The sequence below is a fragment of the Catharus ustulatus genome, chromosome 12, assembly GCF_009819885.2.
Source record: "Catharus ustulatus isolate bCatUst1 chromosome 12, bCatUst1.pri.v2, whole genome shotgun sequence".
Taxonomy (NCBI): domain Eukaryota; kingdom Metazoa; phylum Chordata; class Aves; order Passeriformes; family Turdidae; genus Catharus; species Catharus ustulatus.
Window position 1 is genome coordinate 13,772,488 of NC_046232.1, and position 22,969 is coordinate 13,795,456.

At 50.5% G+C, this 22,969-nt stretch overlaps 2 protein-coding genes across 3 annotated transcripts in view; one reads left to right on the top strand and one right to left on the bottom strand.

The window, feature by feature from the left end:
* Positions 1-4,284, top strand: HAPLN3 (hyaluronan and proteoglycan link protein 3). 2 transcript variants are annotated; one of them, XM_033070718.2, is made up of 5 exons: positions 1-89; positions 1,636-1,795; positions 2,038-2,409; positions 3,400-3,702; positions 3,881-4,284. In XM_033070718.2, the coding sequence occupies exons 2-5, from the start codon at positions 1,669-1,671 to the stop codon at positions 4,159-4,161; spliced, it is 1,083 nt and encodes a 360-aa protein (XP_032926609.1). In that variant the 5' UTR covers positions 1-89; positions 1,636-1,668; the 3' UTR covers positions 4,162-4,284. The 2 variants fall into 2 exon arrangements, with proteins under 2 accessions (XP_032926609.1, XP_032926610.1); XM_033070719.2 differs by having other exon boundaries at positions 2,041-2,409.
* A 1,307-nt stretch (positions 4,285-5,591) lies between these two features.
* ACAN (aggrecan) overlaps positions 5,592-22,969 on the bottom strand; it is a 46,696-nt gene continuing 29,318 nt past the window's right edge. Inside the window, exons 12-18 of the mRNA XM_033071121.1 lie at positions 19,711-22,899; positions 11,615-11,728; positions 9,112-9,270; positions 8,700-8,782; positions 8,237-8,381; positions 7,498-7,680; positions 5,592-6,121 (exon numbers count right to left, since the gene is read on the bottom strand). Of these exons, the coding sequence (XP_032927012.1) occupies positions 6,033-6,121; positions 7,498-7,680; positions 8,237-8,381; positions 8,700-8,782; positions 9,112-9,270; positions 11,615-11,728; positions 19,711-22,899 (3,962 nt within the window). The 3' untranslated portion in view covers positions 5,592-6,032. The remainder of the gene's footprint in view (positions 6,122-7,497; positions 7,681-8,236; positions 8,382-8,699; positions 8,783-9,111; positions 9,271-11,614; positions 11,729-19,710; positions 22,900-22,969) is intronic.

The following is a 22,969-nucleotide window of genomic DNA, read 5'->3' on the forward strand; positions in this document are numbered from 1 at the left end:
GCTTCCTCTCAGCCCTGCAAGAGCCCTAAACACAGAGCATCTGCCTGCAGCCTGCCTGCACGCCTGCCTGCAGCCTGCCCGCAACCAGTGTGAGTAGGGCTTGGCCTCAGTGCCGGGACTGGGGAGGGCTGGCACGCCGGGGCCATGGGCACCCAGCTTGCTGCAGAGGGCAGGGGGGGATGGCACTGCCATGGAGGGAGCTGGGCATCCCTGTGATAGGTGCCAGGTGCCAGGCATCGCTGCGCTGGGTGCTGCAGCATGATGCTCACGGCACTGCAGTCGAGAACGCCGGGCACACTGCATGCCGCTGCAAGGCTGGGTTCTGGGGGGTCACCAGGCACTGGGGTGCAGGGGGATCAGGGCTGGCGCCCTGCAGCCCGAGGTGTGAAGCTGCCGAGCCTCGAGCCCACCCTGCGGCGCGTGGGCAGCACGTGGCGGTGCCGGTGTCCCCGCGCTCCGGTGCCAGCAGTGCCGCGCTGCTGTGCCAGCTCCCGGGGCTGTGCTGGCGCTCCAGAGCGTGCACCCTGCACCCTCGGGCACGGCTCTGCTGGCCCCAGCGGGTGACAATGTGGCTGCACCCCACGGTGAGCAGAGGCGCTGAGAGAGGAGAGTCTGTAATTGAGCAACCTGCGGTGAGAGCAGCTGGTTTCACTCCCCGGACCCTGGAGAGCACCACCGCACCCCGTGTTGGGGTCTTCCGCGTTCAGCATCTGCTCTCCCGCAGCCCCCTGGCCCGGGGTATGTTTGCAGGCACTCTTGAGCCTTGCCTAAGCAGGGCACGGATGTCAGACCCCCCCTCCCCGGTGTTGGAAGGGGTCTGCCGGAGGCTTGCCGGGTGCCGGGCCCCCTCTGCCGGCTCCGGGAATGCTCACAAGTAGCCAGTTCTGCTGGTGGCACCCTGTGAGCCCCGTGCAGGGCACCCTCGGGTGTCCTGGCCCCCAGAGTCCGGGGCAGGGCACATTTCTGGTGCCGTGGGGCAGCCAGGCTGTCCCCCACCCACGGGACGTGCTTTGGCAGCCAAATGTGTTGCACGGGGTCGGTGCCAGCCATGTCTGTGGTGCAGAGTGGCAGTCCTGGGTTGGACTAGGGGGTTCTTGGTCAGGACGGTGAGTGCTGCCGGGCTTTGTCCGGGACTGGGGCAGTTCGAGCTCTCTCCCTCATTCCTTGGTCGGCTTGCACGCTCGGCTGCCTCTGTAAACTGAGCTTCTGCTTAACAGTGGGGCTCAGCCCCTTGTCTCCCCGTGCACCCCTACGTGACATTTTCCCAGTACTCCCTGTTCAAAGCACACCCTGGGATCCCATTTCTCCAGCTGCCCCTTGGGCCAGGTGCTCCCCACAATGAGCACCCCCACAATGGGCAGCAGCACTGAATGTGGTGGTGTGTGGTGTGAGCCAGGCGGGAGGATGAGGATGGAGGGACTGGGAGCGCCGGCTGGGGGGTGGATCTAGGGGTATGGCTCAGGTACCTGCACCTTCCCCTGTGGGTAAGCAAACTGCTCTGCTGGCTCTTCCCACCCCTCTCCTCACACTCGTGGTATGAAGTCTGCTTGGCACCACTTCCAGGCAGTGTTGGCTATTTGGGGGTGTCACAGGAGTCCTTTGGGAGTGTCACAGGAGTCCTTTCCCCCTCTGCAGCCCAGGCTCAGGGTTCAGCCTCACTTCCCAGCCATGCTGTTGCTCCCACTCCTCCTGAAGGCCACCCTGCTGCACCTGGCCAGTGGCTCCTACCACCCCTTCTACAACGGCTTCTACTACAACCACATCATGAATGACGATGGCAATGGGCAGGACAAAGGTATACCGGGGACACTGGGGGCTGGCAGGTTGTCACAGGAGGCTGAAGTACCCCCCTGCCTCTGGGTGGGGTGGAGACCCATCACTTGGTGGGATGTGGGGCCCAGAGGGGCAGCTGGGAATTCTCCAGAGATACTTGGGGGATGCTCATGATAGAAAAGGTGGTGTCTAGAGGGAAAATTTGGGGATGCTCCCCATCCCTGGATTCTGATCTGCCTATTACACCTTCCTTCTTCCCCCCAGCAGATTACTTAAATGGAGCCAGACTAGTGGTGGAAACCTCTAGAGACCCTGTCTACAGCTACAGTGGTGCCAATGTCACCCTGCCCTGCCACTACCACTACGAGCCTGACCAGGGACCTAAGCGCAAAATCCGCATCAAGTGGTCCAAGCTGCGGGACGACTACACCAAAGAGCAGGATGTGTTGGTGGCCATTGGCAAGACCTCCATGGCCTTTGGGGACTTCAAGGGCCGTGCTCACATCCGTCAGGCCAGCCAGCACGAGGCCTCGCTGGTCATCAGCGATGTGCGCTTGAAGGATGATGGCAAATACCGCTGCGAGGTCATCGACGGGCTGGAGGACGAGAACGATGTCGTGGACCTCCGGCTGCAAGGTGGGGGCATGCTGGGGACCACACGGCCCTCTGTGCCAAGCCAGTGAGCCTGGCCTTCCTGTGGTACCTTCTCCTTTGGGGACGCAGCAAGGCAAGGGGGCTGGGGAGCTTGATCACTGCAGAAAGGGGCTGGGATGCTTGGTGTGATGGGGCAGTGGCTTGGGGCTGTGTAGCTCTGCGGCCTCAGGATTGAGTGAGCCCAGAGCTGTCTGCCCAGCTGGGACACTGTGAGTGCTGTTGGAGTCAGAGCTGGGAGTGACCCCATGGCCGCAGCATTTCCTGCCTTTATCCACCCATCTTCCCACTGTGCTGCATTACATGGAGCTGTCCCCTCCCCTCCCAGCTCTGGATATCCTGATGCATCTTGTGATGATCCTTGGTCACTGGTCCAGCCTCTTTTGCTCACTTGTCATCAGGGACGTGACTCAGCCCTGACATTGCTTTCAAGCTCAGAGCTGTGGAAATGTCCCCATTGCTTGTCCCTGCCCCACCCCTTGGTCCCTGGACCCTTCCCACAGTGACTCGTCCCAGTGATTTGTCCCCATGATGCTGACCCTTGTATCCCTGTTCCTGAAGCCTCTGCATCTCCCTGACTGTGAGATCCCCATCCCCGCAGGGCTGGTCCATGCCTCTCTGGGATCACCGTCCTTGTGTTCCCAGAACCGCGGTCTGTACAATCCCGTGGTGGCGGTCCCTGCGTCCCCGTTATAGTCTGTGCATCCCTGTATATGCAGGTGCTGTCCCCGTGAGGGGGTCCTTGTGTCCCCAGGACCGAGCCCGTGTGTCCCTGTGCCACCAGATGTCGCTGGCAACTCGCTGCTGGCGCCTGCATGTCCGGAGCGGCCCCATCCCTGCATGCCTGAGCCTTGTCTCCGCCACACTGAGGTGGTCCCTGCCCCAGAGCCTGAATTTGACACGGGTCAGGGACCCCTGTGGCTCGGGTTGGGTGGGTTGCCCACGGAACCGGCTGAGTGTCCCATCTGCCCCCAGGCATCGTGTTCCCCTACCAGCCTCCCCGCGGGCAGTACAGGCTCAACTTCCACGAAGCCGAGCAAGTGTGCCAGGACCAAGGTGCCATCCTCGCCAACTTTAACCAGCTCTTCCAGGCGTGGAGCGAGGGGCTGGACTGGTGCAATGCGGGCTGGCTGGCCGATGGCACGGTGCAGTACCCGATCCGCCAGCCCCGCAAGCCCTGCGGGGGCGTGCACCTCGCCCCGGGCATCCGCAGCTACGGCCCGCGCCACCGGCATCTCCACCGCTTTGATGCCTTCTGCTTCTCCTCTGCGCTCAAAGGTGGGTTCTGGGACTGGGATGGGGGCTGGGATGCTGGGCAAGGTGCTGCGTTCCTCCCTCTTAGCCCACAGGACTTGGCCTGGGTGGGGTTGTTCCAGGCAGCGATGCTCCAGATCGGGATGCTCGGGATGATGCTCAGCACTGATGCTCCCCTCTCACGCTCCGCTCTCCCTCCTAGGAGAGGTTTTCTACCTGGACCGCCTGGCTGGGATGACGCTGGAGGAGGCCAAGCAGAGCTGCCAGGATGCAGGGGCCGAGATCGCCCGGGTGGGGCAGCTCTACTCCGCCTGGAAGTTCCAGGGGCTGGACCGCTGCACTGCCGGCTGGCTGGCAGATGGCAGTGTCCGCTACCCCATTGTCACGCCCCGGGCCAATTGTGGCCCCGCAGAGCCTGGTGTCCGCAGCTTCGGCTTCCCCAGAAAGGGCAGGTTTGGAGTCTTCTGCTACAGAGAGAGATAAGGAGCCGGGAGGGATCCTTCTTGGAGGAAGGATGTTTCCAGCCTGCCAGTGCCCAGCGTTGGGCGTTTCCAAGGGCTTTTCTGGGGGTGACTGGGGGGAGGTGGGATGGGGGGAGGTTTCTTTTTGTTTTGTTTTTTTTTGTTTCCTTCCTGTGTATTTTCCACACCTTTCTCAGCAGCTGGCACCTGCAGCTGCTCGGGGTGGCTGCCAGCTGGGCAGCGTGGGACTGTCCCTGTTGTGGGATGTGTGCAAGGATGATCCCCATGGGCTACTGCTGCCACCCCACCTGGCCGTGCCACCCCATGGGTGGTGGCCCGTTCCTGCAGTGGCAGGTTGTCACAGACACCCACCCGCCCTTCCAGGCTGGTCCTGCCTCCGAGTTCACGAGGCAAGGCCGTGAGGGAGCGAGGCAAGGCTGGACTTGGCCAGAGCAGAGAGCGGGTATCTCCGCTGCATTCTGGCCCCTCTTCCCTCAGCCCCACCCATGTCCTGCTGAAGGATGTCATTGTGCCTGTCCCTGCCGGAGCACAAGTGCCTTATCTCTATGTGCCCCTTGCCTGGACTCCATTTGAACTCTGGTGCCTTCTTCTTTGAGCATTGGCTATGAAAAGATGTGTTTTTCTGGACATCTTCTAATAAAATGGTGGAGAAAGCTCTGGAGTGACATGGCTGTGTCCCCATCTCTGTCCCAACAGAGAAAGGTCTGCTATGGAGAAGGGATTTGGGAATCCCTGGCTATCTCATCCTTGGCTGAGCATTGTCTCATTAGTGCTGGCTCAGCTCAGCTCCTGCAAGGGCCTCGTGTTCCCTCATTAGTGAGTGTTAATTTGACCCCCTGGGTGTCAGGACTGAAAGCTGGAAGGTGAAGCAGTTCCTGCTGGCCATGGGTTTGAGATAAGCATGTGGGTTAACTCCCTCCCAGACTGAGAGCTGAACAGGGAGGTCATTATCCTACTCCAGGGTCCTTCTCCAGTGCGGGCTTGGGACACCCCTCCCACCTTTGTGGTCCCTTGGGTGCTACCTGGGGCTGAGCCATTCCTGTGTATCTTGGAGTACCCTCTTTGGGTTCCCCTTCCTTTCTTTTTGCCTTGCCATGGGAGACCCCTCTCCTCCCAGCCCACCAGACATCCCTCTTCCCTAAAAAAAAAAACCAACACTGACAAAGTGCCCATTCCGATTTCGCTTTCTTTATTATTTATCATTCTTTCAAAATAGGATATGTTCCAAAATATAAATAGGTGCAGGGAACGCTGGTGCCCCGCACGGTCCCCTGGAAAGAGCACGTTGTCCCGGGACGGGGGTTGTGCTGTAGAGGGGGCAGTGGGGAAGCAGAGAGGGGCCACAGCTCCAGCACCCGGATCTCAGCATCCCCCCGCCTCCCTCCTCCCACAGCTCCTTCCACCACAGCCCCCGGCCCTCCCCACCCGTCCTGACGTGCTGCAGCAGTAGAAGGATTCTGGAAAAAAAAATAAAATAAAACCCCGAAAGGTGCTGTTCACCCTGGAGATTAAATAACAGAAATAATTACATTGTTCGTGGATAAAATCAGGAAAAAATAATCATCTTTATTATTTAACTTAACCCCCTGCCCTTTGCAAACCCACCCCCCTCCCTGTCCCCAAAGGCACGGAGATAATTGGAACCGGACGGTTAGTAAAAATACTGAGATCTAATTCGTTTTGCTTTGGTGCTTGGAAAAACAATTTTTTTTTTATATATATATACACAAAGGTGGGTTTGTCTTTAATATAATTTTTTTTCCTTATATGACAAAAAAAAGCAACAAGAAGAAGAAGAAATCGACTCTGTTAATATAACTGTTCCGTTAAAAATCTCTCTTTCTCGCGTTCCCCTCGGTGTCTCGCCCCGCTCTAATGGGTGGGTCTGTGCACGGCGCTGCCGCTGGGTTTCGACCGGCTCCTGGGGCTCCTCTTGTATAGCCTGCGCTGGTAGCTGGAGGCTGTGCAGGAGAAGAAAAGGCACCTTGTTGGCAGGAGAGGCACAGAGACGCTGCTTGTCCCACGCTGCCCGGACAAACACGGGCAGCCGCAGCAGCGCTGCCGGGGCCGGCTGTGTGCGCCCCGGCGCCAGCCCGCCCGCACCCGCACAATCGGCCCTTCTCTCGCCTGCCCGGCCCTGCTCACCCAGGGGACAAGGTGCCTGGGCCACAGCATCATCTCCACGGCTGCTTGTCCCATCCCTTCCCTGTGCCCAGCCAGCAGGGCAGCTCTTCCCCATATCACCCACTCAATTCCTAAATCCCCAACCCCTATATGCATTTGTGCTCAGGGCGCAGGAGGGGAAACAGCCCCGTCTGGCTGGCAGGGACAAGGTTTCTGCCTGATCTTTGCTGCCAGTCTCACTGGAAGCTGGCGTGCTCTGGTGTGATAATTGCAGGAGGGTTTTGGTGTAAGCAGCAAAAGCTGGTTGGGAGCAGACCAGGTCTCTTGGTCGCTGTCCATCCGTGTTGGGAACAGCCTGCAGCTCCCCAGACCCACAGCAGAGCCAAAGGAATCAGCATCTTGATCTGCACCAGGCAGCCGCCCTTGGACACCTCCTCCCTCCCTCCTCCTTTCATCTCCTCCCTGGGGCAGAGGTTTGTCCCTTAAGCCCATATCGGCTTTCCCTGGCTTTCCCATTGCTTAATCTGCCTTATCTGGAATTGCCCAGCTGGACCAGAACCTGGCAAGGAGGCCACTGGACAGATGTGATTTTGTATGAGGCCAACAAAATTCTTGGGAAGCTGCAGGCAATCAGGGATGGGACAGGGGTGTAGGCAGGCCTGGGAGTGGGCTGGGACAGCAGTGGAAGAAGGCTGACTGCCATCAGCTGGAGGCCTGACAGAAGGAGAGTCAGGAACCCAGCCCTGTGCCTTGGCTTGTATCTGCTGCAGGACTCCTGTCTGCTCCCAGGGCAGGGGAACGCTGGGGAAGGGCTGGGGGGCCCCAGATCTCTCCCATCCTATTCTCTCTGTTGATGCAGGTTGTGCCAAAACTCACCCTTTCAGAAGCCACTTATTCTCCTTTCTCTGAGCAGCCTGGGCCATAGGTAAGCTCCTTTTTGCCCTTTCCTGACTCTGGAGCTGCCCCTACTCTGCCTTGGTGGGTCTCCAGGGCAGTCCTGCAAGCCAGGCTCTGTGGTCCACACCTCCCCAGAAGATGTCAGCTCTCATGGCCCCATCACAGGAGAAACTTCCAAGAAGTCAAGGGAACCATGGTATCCCATTCTGCCTGGCTCAGAGCCATCCTGCACTGAGATGATGCCCCCCATTCCCAGCTCCTTCCAGCTGCAGGGAGCCACCAGCCCTACCCCGCAGGTAAGGGGACCAGGACGTACGGTTTAGGCAGGATATCCGTGGCTGCTCCCACTGCCCGTTGGGCTGGCACCGGATGGTGGGCACGTGGCGTTGGATGTAGCCTTGGTCGCACTGGTACCGCACCATGGAGTTTATTTCGTAGCGCTCCTTCTTCCGACCGAAGGTCCTGGCGTTCTCCACCGCAGGGGGATCCCCGCAGGCCACTGTGGGACATGGGCAGAGAATGCAGAGTGAGTGAGAGAACATCTGCCTGGCTGAGCAGGCAGCTCACACCCAGGGCAGGCTGGGTGTGCAAAGCCTCGTCACTCCTCCATGAATGAAACCTTGGCTCCCTTTGAGATTGCCTCTGTCCCCCAAGCTTAGGGGCAGGGGGATATGGAAATTCTGTGACTTGAAATTAAACAGGGGTCTGCCTCAGTGCTCCACTCCTGCCTCCTGGAGAGGCTGTGAGAGCTGAGCATCACAACAGCTGTCTGTGTCTGTGGGAGGGCATAGAGCTGATGTGTGGGAGGGATGCTGCAGCCAGGGTATGACTCTGCCTGGGGATGTTGAATCTCAATGGTTTGTCCTATTTATTTTCAAGTCCTTGTGAAACTTTGTCCTAGAGCCTTGGCCAACTTCTGTTTTTAATTCCTTCTATCTCTTTGATCACCCTTTGCAGTAACAAAACCCACATTCCTGGGCACTGGGCATTCTGCTCCAGACCCACAGCCACCTACTGAGTCCCCCATCCTTGCCAGTATGGCACAGGGTGCTGACCTGTTCCTTTCTTGCAGGTGAAAGGGAGGTGATAGTTGCAGGGAACATCATTCCATTCGCCTTTCTCGTGCCAGATCATCACAACGCAGTCCTCGCCCGCCGAAAAGAAGTTATCGGGTTGGTTGGGCCTCCAGTTCTCGTATTGCTGCCGAGAGAGGACAGTCCTTCGTCTCAGGTTGGGCCCTGGTGTCTCCTACTCCCTCCTTCATCCTCTGCCCACTTCTCCCACACCTCTCTCCAGCAGAGCCCATGGGTTGCCAGCACTGCCCTCACACCAGTTATTTCTGTTGTGATGCTGCCTGGGACCCAACCAGCTTTTCTAGAGGCTTGGAAAAACCATGAGCCCTGCAAAATTTAGGGTTGCCTCCACTCAATGCCCAACCCAAACACTCAACATGTAAGCCATGGGGCCCTTCCCAGCCCAAAAGCTGGTGCCTGTTCGTGCTGTGGGCTCCAGGCTCACCAGGGAGTGCCCGTCAGACCAACGGAAGTCGTTCTCCACAGCTCTGTCACTGAGGCCGATCCACTGGTAGTCCTGTGCATGACCTGGAAGAGCAGGAGAGGGAGAAAAGAGTCATGGCTGTCCTACACATTGCTGGAAGCATTTCTTTGCCATCTCAGTAGTCCCTGGAGTCTCTGGGTCATTCAGCTACCTCACAGTCAATATTCCCTTCTTCCATGTTTGTCCAGCTCCCTCCCCACTCCACCTGCCATGAGCATGGATGCACCCACACAAGGATGAGGCTTTGTTAGGATTCATAAGAGCACCACCGGGGCAAATGGTGGTTTTTACACCACTTTGGATAAATCTGCCTGTAGAGTCAGAGCCCAGTGGTTGGAGCCATACCCAGTCTTAGGCTGCCCTCAGCACTCACTGTTCACAAATTCTTGTTCCTCTGGGGTGATGATGCTGCTCAGGTGGGCTTGATGTTGTCGGCATCTGGTCTCTGCATCCATCCAAGTCTCCCTCTCTTCAAAGTGCCTGTAGCAGTGGCCCTGGAACTTGGTCCAGCCTTCCTCACAGTTTCCCAAGTCTGAAACACACAGAGGAGGGATGAAAAGGAGTTGGTGCATGTGTCTGACAGCTTTCAACTCACCTCTTAGCAGCTCATGCTCCCATGGCATGGGACAACACATGGTCATTTTGACTAAAAAGCACACCCTGACACTGTTGCCTGTAGGAATTCCCTGGGAAAATTGTCAGAAGGCATCCAAGGCACGCAGAGAGGGCAGCCTGTGTGGAAGGCCTTGTGTCTGGAGTGACACAACCAGTGCTACCAGAGAGCTTGAATGATGCAGACTTGTTACTGAGAAATTCAATCACTGTGTAATGTTCCCAAAGTCTGCTTTTGAGGAACTGGCCTAGCAAGAACACCTCTCTTCCCATTTGTGCTGGCCTGCAGCATTTTCTTGCTTTGGAAAAAGCCCTCCAAACCCCATATCCAGATGTCCAGAATCAATGCATATGTGTTGAAAATTAAAGAGGGGACCACCAGGTTTGGGTGGTTCCATCACTTGGTGTGCTTCTGTTGCTCAGGAGAAGAAACAAACTGACCAAGATGGGTGAAAAGAAATGGAGACAGAGCTATGGAGACTATTACCATAGTGGGAGGCTATTACCATAGTGGACAGAGAGAACTAAATCTCAATGAAAAAGCTTAGAAGCTGCTAAAGAAGTACAAACATTTCTTGTGTTTACAGACGACCTTTTACCATCTGAGAAATATTGAGGAACTGAACACACTCATTAAGAAAAATAAAACCACAGATGGGGCAAAGTAGAGACAAATGGAGAAAGCACCAGAAAAGACCTTCAACACTTCCCATGCAATGCAACACCACACATCTATCTGCTACATGTGACTGAAGGAAACAGAAAATGAAATTGTTTAATCTCAGCCTTTCAGATGCCTGTTCTACCATCCCTTCTCAGGCCCTTGCTGCTCTCAGAGTGGCGGGCTTCCATGAACCCTCATGCCTCTCTCCCTTTTCAGTAAGGTTTTCTGTACTCAGTTTCTTTCTTCTTTGTTAAACTTGGTAGGTCAAAGCACTCGTAACTTTCAGTAACACTAATTCCTCCTAATCCACCTTTCTCATGTTCTTCCAGTTGGAGATTTGCAGGCACTTCACAGATGTTGTTCACCTACAGAATCCTGTTGTTCTTGGAGACCAACAGCAAGAATGGTCTGTCTCATGGGAACATGAAGATTTACATTCCCCATGAGTTTTGGGGCACTGGCTTCCTCTTGCATCTCCCAGGCATCAGAGCCCATAATTGAGAGAAAAGAGAAAATTTAGTCTGGCTTTGACGAAACAAGACCATAAACAGTCACAGGGTCAAAGTCTCTGGTTGCATTACAAGGATTTTCAACAACAGGCATCATGGGTGGGTAAATTATAGAACTGATGAGGTTGCATTGGAAAATTGATGTTAAGACAGCACAACTCCTGCCCAGAAGGTCCAGTGATCCTGAGCCTTCTTCTCATGGTCTACTCCATATGTTTATATTGGAAGCAGTAAGAGATGCAGAGAAAGGGAAGGAGAATATCCAACATATATTATCATTACTCATGCCAAGGTGAAGAAGACACTGCAACCTTATTTCTCTTTTGTTTGAGCAAGCAGGAGAACATCCCCTCAGCTAAGCTGATAAAAGTTTGGACTTTTATCAGCTCTAAGGAAAAAACTCTTTTTCTTTCCTTGTAGAAACAAAAAGAAGTATTAGTGCAGCTCAGAATGCCTAATTTTGATGGAAATACAGGTTGTTTCCTGTTTACTCAAAGATACATTCCCTGCTGATTTTGCCACAGGAAGCCATGTTGTGGAGATGACAAAAATGTCATGCTGTGTCAAATCAGTGGAGATTCCTGGAGTGAATGATGCTTCTCTCAGCTGCATCTTCCCCAAGAGAAACACAATCATTTTTCATGGCTCAGTTGAAGCATCCTTCCACGAAATTCCAGCCTAGCAGAGCAAGTTTGCCTGGGGTGAAGATGTACTCAGAAAGTTCCCTACTGTTACAGATGAACAGAAAGACCCTTGACCCAACAAGACAGCAACTTCCATGATCAACACTGTTTGATCTGTGTGGAGCTTCACCAGAGACACTTCAAAAAGAGAAAGATGAAGAAGACACCAGAAGCTTCTGTTTAGGAATCTCAGAGGACGTGGTGCTGAGAGGAACAAACTCATCAAATCAGACACGGAAAAGCCTCAAAGCTTTTCCCTCCTGTGTTTTAAGCTGCTGTTAGAGGTTAGCTCACTGAGATGAGGGCAGCACTGATGGGAGAACTGGGGGCCAGCTTTTTTGGGGGGGTGGTGTGGGAACAAGGTGGTGCAGCAGTTAGTAGGATTAGCTGAAGCCAGGCAGGCCGTACCGATCTCACACAGGTCCCCTCCGTAGCTGGGAAGGCAAAAGCATTTGAAAGAGTCGATGGCATCAACGCAGGTGGCTCCGTTCAGACAGGGGCTTGAGTGGCACACATCGGTGTCTGCAAGAAATCAAGGGCTTCCATTAGGGCTCTGGGCAGGCAACTCCACCAACAGGAGAACGTGTTTCCTTGCTTGATTAGGAGGGAGTACCAGTTGTTTTGGGGGGACTTGGGAGGGTTGTATTTCATAACATACTGCCACTGTTGCTGGAAGAATGAAGGCAAGAGACCCAACCCACCCTACAAGGAAGACATTGGTTTTCTGGTGGTTGAACATCACTCTGAAGATATCAGAAGAAAGCTCAGCAGGATGTGTCCAACACACAGCACTGGCTGTGGTAATTCTTCTTTTTCCTCTACCTGGTGCATCAAACATGCAAACTTGTGTTTGTGTCTCCACCAGCTAAAGGTCTATGAGGAAGCATGTGGAATTCTTCCATAAGTGATGGAAATGTCCTCAAATAGATCTCTATCTCCTAACCAATGTTTTAGTTTTCCATCCTCACTAATAGCTTCTTCCTAACCATAATGTAGATGAAGCTCTGCGTCAAGAAATCTCTTCTCAGTGAAGATGAAGAAGATGCAGAGAAGAAAAAATGTGGATTCAAAGGTGGTTCAAACACCTCAACTTTTTCTCTTTGAGGATATTAGACCTAGCTATGGGTGATTATTCCTTGGTGAGGGACACTGGAATGCAGTGACATTTTCTCCAGAGCTGTCCCCACTATGTGCTCTTCTGTTTATGGTGAGGATGGAAGAAGCTGGTACGTCTTTTCCAGATGTGGGCTCCATCTTGGTGGAGAGAGCTTTGGAATCAGAAGAAAGGTCATTCAGAACAGAAAGATTTCAGACACATTCAACTCAGAAACAAGGAAGACTAAGGAAGGAAATGGGGACACATCCATACAGGTTGGGTTAAATGATGGCTGGTTGGATCCTCATGTGAGACAGCATTTCTTTCACACTCAGGAGAAATGTAAGGTTTTAAAAGTAATGACTAACACTCCATACTCCTCTTGTGGATGACAGGGCTAGTGAGGAAACATTCAAAGATGATAACCATGCTGGCTGTGGAAATAGCAGAGCGGAGCAGTGGCTCCCCAAGATCTGTGTTCATCTTCTGACTGGGGTGTATTTGGTTGGATATTGTTTTCTTGGAGCTGAGGCCCAGCTGCTCAGTGTCCCCAGGCACAAGAGAACAGATGGGCGTTATATCCCCTGTGGCTGTCTAGTGACTCAGTGGCCAAGGTCTGAAACGTCATCTAAAAGCTGACATGTTCTGTAACGTGCCTAAGTGATGGAAAAAATCCTTTCTGACCTTGGATGGTAAATCTGTGTGTGCTTTGGAGCAAGGAGATTGTCATCTTTACTCTGGGCTGTATCTCTGTGAGCAATGAAATCATTCCTCAGATGGCTGATGAGCCTCTTACTCCAGTTTTGCAGTTCTTCTTTGAGAGAAGGAATTTTTCACTCTGGATTACCCTTCTAAATCCCACGAAAGCTTCTTGGATTTCTCTGTTCACTGCATAGTGAAGATAATTCCTGTTTCCATGATACTAGTAAATACTTTGAGACTTCCCAGAACAAAACAGGAGTCACAAGCCTAGAGGAAGAATAGAGGAGCTGAACTTGGCTGAGCATTGCTTATTAGTCACACTCGGAGTTCCTAGAAGATAGAGAGCATAAAGAAAAACGAGGTATCCTGAGGAATAATTGCAACTCAAGAGGCCCTTTGGGCTTCCCAACAGCAGTGGCAGCAGAAGTTCATGTTGATTCTGGTGGGCTCCAGCTGAACATGAGGAAAGGCTTTCCTTCTCTCGTCAGGCTCCGTGAAGTGGAAAGAACACTGCAGAGGTGGGGGTGAAGCACTCACAAGAGCTCAAGCTGGATGTTTAGCTGGGGATAATGAGCCTTCAGCTGTCTTCGGCCATGTGGAATAAAACTTGGCGTGTCCAGGATCTCTTCTGAGATGCAGGAGACCTGCTGTGTGCTGCCATCCCCAGTCCTGGAGGAGCAGGGGGCAGGCACACATCTGCAAAGTCATTGCCACAAATTTCCAGCTGGGAAATAAGACTGGAGCAGAGTTTCCTTTTACACATATCGCATATAATATGGTTGCACATATTATATATGCAGTAAAAACAAATCTCTGATTATAATATATATGTTACATATTTCTCCATACATATACATATATATTTTTATATATAACATGTAGAGAAAGGGTGTGTACTTGTAAGTAATGTTGGAGAAAAAACCAGCAAATACAAGTGAGACACAGACAGGTTTTTTTCCCCCAAAATTGTGCTTCAAATGACTGGAGAGATGTTTTAAACATGAGGTGATCAATAACACCAAACTCCCCCTGAGCCTGTTGGGATGTTGAGGCAGTGACCCTCTCTCCATCTAGATGTAGAATCACCTCACCAAGCTGATACTGGAAAACTCAAATATATCTCTCAGGTTGGAGGAAGTGTTGCCGATTCTGGTCATCTCAGAAAATCAAGATCTAAATGGTAAAATTGGCAATGACGTTGCCTGTAGAAATCCTGGCAAAATAGTTTGTGGGTGTTTCTAGGATAAAAGCATCTAAGGCATCTAAGCCACAAACACGATTTACAGGAGGTGAGAACATTAAAAAAAAATCCATCTATCACGCAACACTTAGCATTATTTTTTTTTCACAACCTTTTATATAGTATGAATGTGTCTACTTCCACATTGTTTAGAGCTAGATGAGGTTAGCAAATCAGTGCACACCTCTCGAGCAGCTGCAGAGCCTGCAGCTCGCTAGGTGTGCCAGCTCTGCTCAGCATTGAGCTGAGCCCCCACTCCCAGCTGCCAGGTACCTTGACACTCAAGGATTTAGACACGAGCTATTTATTTGCTTGGCTGAGCAGTCATCCAAAAAGTCAGCCCTGCTTTGCGATGCAACTCAAGTGCTTATCAGCTGACAAGGAGACAAGACCACTGCTATTATTACCCCAGCTAACAAAGGACAGCGATAGTGGAGGAATGCAGAGGGGAGGCAGCCCTCGCTTTCAAGAGCTGCAGCTGTAAAACAAACACGGGGAGAAAATGCCTCGCGGTGCCAAGAATAGGAAACCCAGCTAGAACATGTTATTAACTCTCTTCTTAAGGATAATGCAGAATTAGCAATTCTTCTAAAGAGGATTCATGCTGCACTTAATATTGCCCAGAAGTTGCAAAAATTCCTCAATTCTACTGTCACAACATTTCCTATTTTTTGCTGCTAATGGGACCCAAGGTCTTACTTTTAGATGCTTTTCTTTTTTTAAATAAACCAATTAAAATAAAATGGCCAATGTAAACCAGGTCTTGCATCTGGAAGATGTAAACTGTTGGCTGGAGAAAGCAAGGGGAGTTACACAGCTGCAACACAAAGTTTGAATTTGTTCCACCATTTTCTTTCTAAGACTTCTTCTCCATTGCCAGATATACACTATATTTAGTCAGAATAATTTTATTTTGGTGCAACTAAAAACAAGAGAAGCATTCTTGTCATCGCTGCCCATGGTAGGGGGAGGTTTGAGCTAGATCATCTTTAAGGTCCTTTCCAACCATTTTATGATTCTATGATTGTCCCAATGCTTTTGAAAAAAAATTTTGTACTAGATAATGGAAATTGGAAAGAGAAACTTGGAAGAAAGGAAAGAAAAATAGATTTGCCCTGGTTTTGCTCAGAAGGCAAATGGCATGTAAAAGTGAACATGCAGTGTCAGTGGTGAGAAGGAAATGCTTTTAAAATTCTCATCTCAAGCTGAGACAGCAATACCAGAAACAATGCTACCATTTCCTAGAAGAGGGCAGTCTGTGCATTTCTCTCCATGGCTGCCTGTATGAGCAAGAACACCCATTAAACAAGGTCAGCTTTGTGCTTAAAACATCTAGTAAGGATAAGCAGCTGGTGAACAGAGAGGATGCTATCACCCAAACCCTGAACAAACTGTAGTTTCCCTGAAGATGTGAGTAACAGGTTTAGTAACATATTCTATGGTATTTCTATATCCTCCTGTTTTTGTTCTACAGAGCAGAAAAGGTCAGAGAGAAGAGCAAGGCATTTTCAGGATGCCCAATAGTGCCTGTTGTGCCCCTCACCCTTTCTTTATAGGCCTCCTTGTAAGTGCAATTATCCAAACAGGGAGTCACAGACCAACTAGATAATTATCTCCTAGAGACTGAGGAAAAAAACCATCCAGGTACAAATTAAATTTGCTTTTCTGAGTCTGCTGGGAAGTTTGAACTACTGATCTGATAGCTCAAACATCAAAGGAAAACATTGAAGCAATTGTAGGGTGACTCCTAGAAGAAAAGAATAGGAGGAGTTGGGGAAATTGTTCTCTCACATTGTAAGTTAAATGCTAGTATTGAACATCACATAGCCAGCTACTGACTTACAATGAGCAATTAAGTAATTAAAATAATTAACTACAATAATTGAACCAAAGCCTCCATGCAGCAGAAGGGGCAGGCATTGCTGCAGCCTTAAAAAAGTCTATTTTACCAGACACCATCAAGTCTCCAGGAGGACCTGTTGATCTGCTGGAACCTTCAATTTGCCCAGTGCTCTCATGGAAGAAGAGCTCAGGAAATTTGAATATCTCTGTCTCCAAAATACTATGTGTAAAAGTGAACGGGTGTGTAAATAACACTAGTCCAAGACTGTAGGTTACCTCTGCAGAGAAAGATTTTGTTTAAGCAAATTAAATTCTGGTGCAAAGCAGACAGTGTGTCCAGGAGACATCAAATGATCTGCTCAGCCACAAAGGGTCTGTGCCTCTCAGCCAGGACTAGGACCCCCATCTCCTTCTTGAGACCATAATTTGCATTCCACATTGGGTCAAACATTCTGAATCAGGAGAATATTTTCTTGACTTTTTTAAGGGATGATTTTTCTCTGGACCAACAAAACTCAATCCCTTGGACTTCCAGGTTGTGAAGTATGAGGGAAGCTCCTGAAGATCTTTCCTCATTTGTATTCTAACCTTCTGCTGTGTGGGGCTGTAGGCAACAGACTTCATGGACTTGTTTCACCAGAGACAAGAAAACTTAACATAAAAAGATGCCATTTCAGCACATTTCTCTTTCCCCCCACAATTGAAGTTTTTAGTCCTTGACTGGTCTGAGAGCTCCAAACCACAGCTTTTCACTGAAGTGCCAGCATGTATTTTCAGCTAATAATTATTTGTCTTCAAATGCTACCAGAGACAAAACGACCTGCTGAGTTGGCAAAACCCTGGGTGAGGAAGCCAAGCCTATGGACAATTCTTTCAGCTTGTGGGGTTCCTGTCCTCATGAAGGAATCAAATGCTGACTAAGGCCATGTACATGCACAGCCTTCAATTTGGTTAAACACTAAAACATACTGGCACTCCAAGTGTTAATCTCCAGTCTTCTGGCTCTAGCTTTTAGAGATACTTTTAGGCTCCAGCAGAGCAGAATAATATCATTCTTCTTAAATCATCCCACTAAATAGACTGCTGGATCTAACTGGAACCCTCCAGCAACAGGGCCAGAGGGCAAAATCCACATTTCTTCCTGTTCCTCACTCTAAGCTCCTGTAGAGCTGAACCAGCTTCACCTGAGCTTTAATGTCAGTCAAATTCCACTGCATGGGCACCCACTGCACCCTACAAACCCTGAGCACAGCACAAGGCATGCCTATGGGAGCTGATTTTATTTGCAAGAGCTAAATTTCAAGACTGGGAAGCTTCAAGTGAAAAGGCAGCCACAACATGGGAAAGAGCAGTTTGGGATCCAGCCTACGATTCTTCCTTGTAGACTTTCCATGTTCGCAATCCCCAGAGCTCTGTAAAAAGTAACAACCCCAAAAAAGGAAACCTAGGATTCCTTTTCTTTCTTTTTTGTATTTTTTTCCTTCTTTTGTAATTTCTGCTGTAATTCTCTAGAAGAGGTTGGCCTTGTTACAGGGGTGTTTTGAGTTCATGGTCAACAAACTTTTTTTTTGCCACCTGGATGAGCTTCCTTCACACCCTGACCAGGACTGCATTTAACTCTGTAGGGACACTGTAGTAAAGTTTACCAGTAAAAAGAGAAGTTTTGCCCTAGAATATCATCCCTGGAGCGAGTATGAGCCACACACGTGTCCAAGCCCATTTCTAATTTATAAAATGTACAATTAAACTCCATGCAATGGTTGCTTACCTCTTGCTGTCTCCTGCTAAGAAACCCCAGCTGTTACATTGTCCTCTCTGTGACTTGCAAATACACATATTCCAATTTCAGAACATTTTTCAAGATTCTTCACACATGAGCTGCTGAACACATGGTTTTCTTTCAAAATACTTCACAAAAATGTTGGCTAACAAATGGTCTGAGGAATCTGGCAATCGCCTTGTGGTTAATTTTTAAAAAGAAAAAGCAGTGGAATAAAATCTATATTTTGGGGCCAATATCTTTTATATTTTTTTTATTTTTACTGAGTTTCACTGGCTTCCTTCCTGCCCCTCAATGCTGCCTTTGCTGGCTTATTTTTTTCTCTGGGCTTGGACGTGGCAGTGGGCATGGCCCAAAAACAGAGCCTGCTTTTGCAGGAAGGATTTTTGAGTCCATAACTGCTGTAGCACCCTGCCAAGCCCTGGGTGCTGTGCCAGGCTGGACCAGTGCTGTGGGGCTGACCCACGGCTGCAGCACCCTGGGGGCAGCTGATCTGCACAAACAGAGGGACTGCAGATGTGCTGTGAGCAGGACTGAGCAAAGGCTTGTCCTTACCTGTGCTCCCTGAGAGGGAAATGGCAGTGACTCATTGGAAACACTTTGGGGATGGAAATGACGTTAGAAACCAGGCTGAGCTTCACAAAACCCTGCACTTACAGACCCTTACTGAGTGCAGAGATAGCTGTGCTGAACGGTGTAAATTGACCCAGAACAAGCAGTCTAGGAGGTACTGTGGGAAGGGGTAGAATTGGTGATGCTTTTGCCAGAAGGAAGAGAGCAAATCTCTTTGCACACACGTTTTGTACCATACTTAAGTAGCCCTACATGAACATGTGTCCCTTTGAGAACTGAGCACATGCAGGACATTCATACAACAGCACAAGCACTGATGGGTGCACTTATTTCCTACCAGGTTTGTCCCCAGGTGCCAGCTCCTGATGGCAGCAAAGGGAAACCAAGCTGTGTCCAGGGATGCTGCAGGACATCGTGTGTTACCAGAGCTGAGCATCTCCCCCGGCCAAGAGCCATAACTTCTTGCATCTTGTTTTTTTTTCTCACTGCAGTACTTTCACAGCATGTGAACTCTTAGGAAATGCTCGTCATAATGCCAGGACCTCATCAGAATGCCAGCAGAGCGTTTTCACCATAAATGGTTAATCAAGCTTAAATATTGTGTCTGTTTGTAGTTGGCAACAAGGGGGCCCAACCAAAGACAGAGCACTAAAACACTAAAAAGGCAGGATGGAGAGAAGGGCATTTATCAACAGAGCTGGCAAAAGCTAGTGATGCTCTGAGCGTTATCTCACACGTTTATCCCATTGTAGCTGCAGAGAGCAGCATAAGACAGACCAGAGGGTGCCACAACTGAGCTGTAGGCAGCAAGTCAGCCCACCATGGAAAGAGAAACAGAACAGGACTGAGACTAGCAGCCCATCATCTCCAACTTCTCAGCTGCATGCAGGGTGGAAAAGTCTGGCAGGTGGAGCCAATCTATGGAACACTGGAACAGGCTGCCCAGGGAAAAGGTTGGGTCACCATCCCTGGAGGGTTTAAAGGACATGTAGAGGTGGCACCGAGGGACATGGGTTAGTGGTGGACTTGGCAGTGCTGGGCTAATGGTTGGACTCGATGATCATAAAGGTCTTTTTCAACTTAAACGATTCTGTGATTCTGTGTTCATGACCTGTGGAAAACCCCATGTTTATGGCTTTCCATCAGAACAATGTTCTGCTCAAGTCTGCTTCCGTGTTAATGTTCTCTGCTGTATGAAAAACAAAAAAAGTGACAGCTGTGCCCCCTCCTTCCCTCCCACAAAGTTTTCCCTTCCATATGAGACACATTACCTTCTGTAGTGGGTCCTAATGCGTCAATTGCTTCTTGTGAGACTTGGGGCAGGGCAGCAGTGGTGGTGGCCAGCAGATGGGGATTGTCTGGAGCAACAGCTGTCTCTGTCTCTTGTTCTGACACCACAGGAGGGGAGGGCTCCATTTCAAGCTGAGCCTCTTCAGGGTTCCTGAGTCCCTGTGCTGGTTCAACATCTGGAGTCCTGGTACTAATTACGATGTCTGGGACAGAGGTTTCCCCAGAAATGCCTGTGATAGAGTGTGTCACAGCTCCAGATGTCGTGTCAGGAATCTCCTTCTCCTCAGGAGTACCAAAGGGCTCCCCACTGGCAAAAGATGTGGCAGCTGTTTTGATGTTAGCAGCAGGCAATGCAGATGCTTCCCCACTGCTTTCATGGACTGTGGATGCTTCTAGGCTGATCTCAGGAAATGTCTCACCTCGGGCTTCTTGACTTGTAGGTGTTCCTATTCTAATTTCAGGAAATACAGAAGTTTCCCCACTGACCTCTTGAACTGTGGATGTTTCTATGAAAATTTCAGGATGGGCAGATGTTTCACTCCTGGCTTCTTGACTTGTTGGTGTTTCTATGCTAAACTCAGGGAATGCAGATGTCTCCCCACTGATATCATGGACTGTAGAAGTTTCTATGCTAATCTCAGGGAATGCAGATGTTTCACCTCGAGCCTCTTCACCTGTGGATGTTTCTATTCTAATTTCAGGAAATACAGCTACTTCACCACTGGTTTCATGGACTGTTGAAGTCTCTATGCTAATTTGAGGAAAGGAGGATATTTCCCCACTGATTTCATGCACTGTCGAAGTTTCTATGCTGATTTCAGGAAACGCAGAAGTTTCCCCACTGGTTTCATGGACCGTTGAAGTTTCTATGCTAATTTCTGGGAAGGCAGATGTTTCACCCCTGGCTTCTTGATTTGTGTATGTTTCTATTCTAATTTCAGGAAATGCAGAACTTTCTCCACTAATTTCATGCACTGTTGAAGTTTCTATGCTGATTTCAGGAAAGGCAGATGTTTCTCCACTGGTTTCGTGGACTGTTGAAGTTTCTATGCTAATTTCAGGATAGCCAGATATTTCACCCCTGGCCTCTTGGCTTGTGAATGTTTCTATTCTAATTTCAGGAAACGCAGACGTTTCCCCACTGATGTCGTGAATTGTGGATGCTTCTATTCTAATTTCAGGAAATGCAGATGTTTCCCCACTGATTTCTTGTATTGTGGATGTTTCTGTGCCACTGTCAGGAAATGCAGAGGTTTCCCCACTTATTTCTTGACCTGTGGATGCTTCTATGACAATCTCAGGATACCCAGATGTTTCACCTCTGGCTTCCTGACTTGTGGATGTTTCTGTGAAAATTTCAGGAAATGTAGAGGTTTCCCCACTGATTTCTTGAATTGTTGATGTTTCTGTGTTAAATTCAGGAAATGCAGATGTCTCCCCACTGATTTCATGCATCGTGGATGTTTCTATACCAGTTTCAGGAAATGCAGATGTTTCACCACTGATTTCATAAGCTGTTGATGTTTCTAGACCACTTTCTGGCAGTGCAGATGTTTCCCCACTTAGTTCACCAGATGCAGAGGCTTCACCACTTGAGCCCAAACTGTAGGGGAATGTGACAGTTTCCCCACCCAGTTCCTGTGATACTGTTGGTCTTGTCACCACTTCTACTGAATCAGAAGTGACTAAAGTGATTCCTGGAAGCCCTGAGGCCTCCCCACTGATATCAGTTGCTGTTGAAGACAGTCCACTTAGATCTGTGGCTCCAGAGAAGTCTCCACTGATGTATGGGATTCCAGATGACTCTCCACTCAAGTCTCCTGCCCCTGAAGGAAACCCACTAGTCTCCACAGCTCCAGACCCTTCTCCAGATAGTCCTCTGTCTCCAGAAGTAAATCCACTGATTTCTATTATCCCAGATGGTCCTTCCCCCACTTCTTGTGCCACTGATGGCTGTGTTACAACTTCCACCAAAGTGGTATCCACAAGAGACACCGTGGGAAAGCCAGAGGTGAGTCCACTTTCCTCTCCAGACAGCAGACCACTGGTGACATCAACTCCAGAGAGATCTCCGCTGCTGTCCGTCACTCCACTCGGGTATCCGCTCATCTCCAGCACTCCAGAAACACTCCCACCAAAGTCTACATGCCCAGAAGGCTCACCACTGATGTCTAATCTCCCAGACACCATGCCTGAGCCATCTTCTTCTCCTGAAGGCAACCCACTGGTTTCCAAAATCTCTTTTGCTTCTGCTCCTGTGGTTGGCGGGCTTGTCACTTCTTCCAAAGTGGCATCTACAAAGGTAATGCCAGAGGCCTCGCTGCTTCCTTCAGCACCAGAGGTAAGGCCACTTAGGTCCACCAGGCCACTGATCCCAAGTGTTCCAGATGTTTCTCCAGTGGCATCCAGTCCTGAGGGCAGCCCACTGAGTTCAGACCCTCCCGAGGGCAGCCCGCTGAGCTCGGGCACCCCCGAGGGCTCCCCGCTGGGCTCAGCTCCTGAGGGCAAGCCTTGGGTTCCAGCACTGCTGTCCCACTCAGAGGATGGGAGCCCTGACAGATCTCCTTCACCGCTGACTCCGATGGAGCCTTTCCCCTCCTGTCGCTGCTCTGTCACTGCTGTTACAACTTCCACCAAAGTGGTATCCACAAGAGACACGGTGGGAAAAGCAGAGGTGAGCCCACTTTCCTCTCCAGATGACACTCCACTGACGAGCTCAGTGCCAGAGATTTCTCCGCTCGCTCCAAAAGGCAGCCCGCTGCTCTCCACTTCAGGTGGCATCCCACTGATTTCTGGTATCCTTGAAACAGGCACTGATATCTCCACCTCTGCAGAAGGCAGGCCACTGATATCAACAATGCCAGAAGACACACCACTCAGGTCTCCTGAGGGCAGCCCACTTTCTGCAGGTGGGAAACCACTGGCATGCAGGTCTCCTGATGGTAATCCGCTCTCTCCAGTCCCTGAGTGGTCTCCACTAAGTTCAAAAACTCCAGAAGTTGGTTCTCTGCTCGTATCTGGAACGCCAGGTACCCACCCGGATGTTGAAGATTCACCACTCACTTGATGGTCTCCAGATTCAGTCACGTCCCCTGACACTTCGCTGACAGAAGCATTGGTACTTGTTTCCTCTGGCACTATGGTAACTGGGGGAAAAGCAGATGGGCTCACTGGAAAAGAAAGAGCAGACAAAGAGAAGGAGTTGGGAAAATTATTTATGCTTTGTGAGGGTCCCAACCC

Excerpts from the sequence above, each read along its gene's own strand:
- HAPLN3 (XM_033070718.2), top strand. The coding sequence starts at position 1,669 with ATGCTGTTGCTCCCACTCCTCCTGAAGGCCACCCTGCTGCACCTGGCC. Across the intron at positions 1,796-2,037 it reads TGGCAATGGGCAGGACAAAG|CAGATTACTTAAATGGAGCC; the intron begins GTATACCGGGGA and ends TCTTCCCCCCAG. Across the intron at positions 2,410-3,399 it reads CGTGGACCTCCGGCTGCAAG|GCATCGTGTTCCCCTACCAG; the intron begins GTGGGGGCATGC and ends ATCTGCCCCCAG.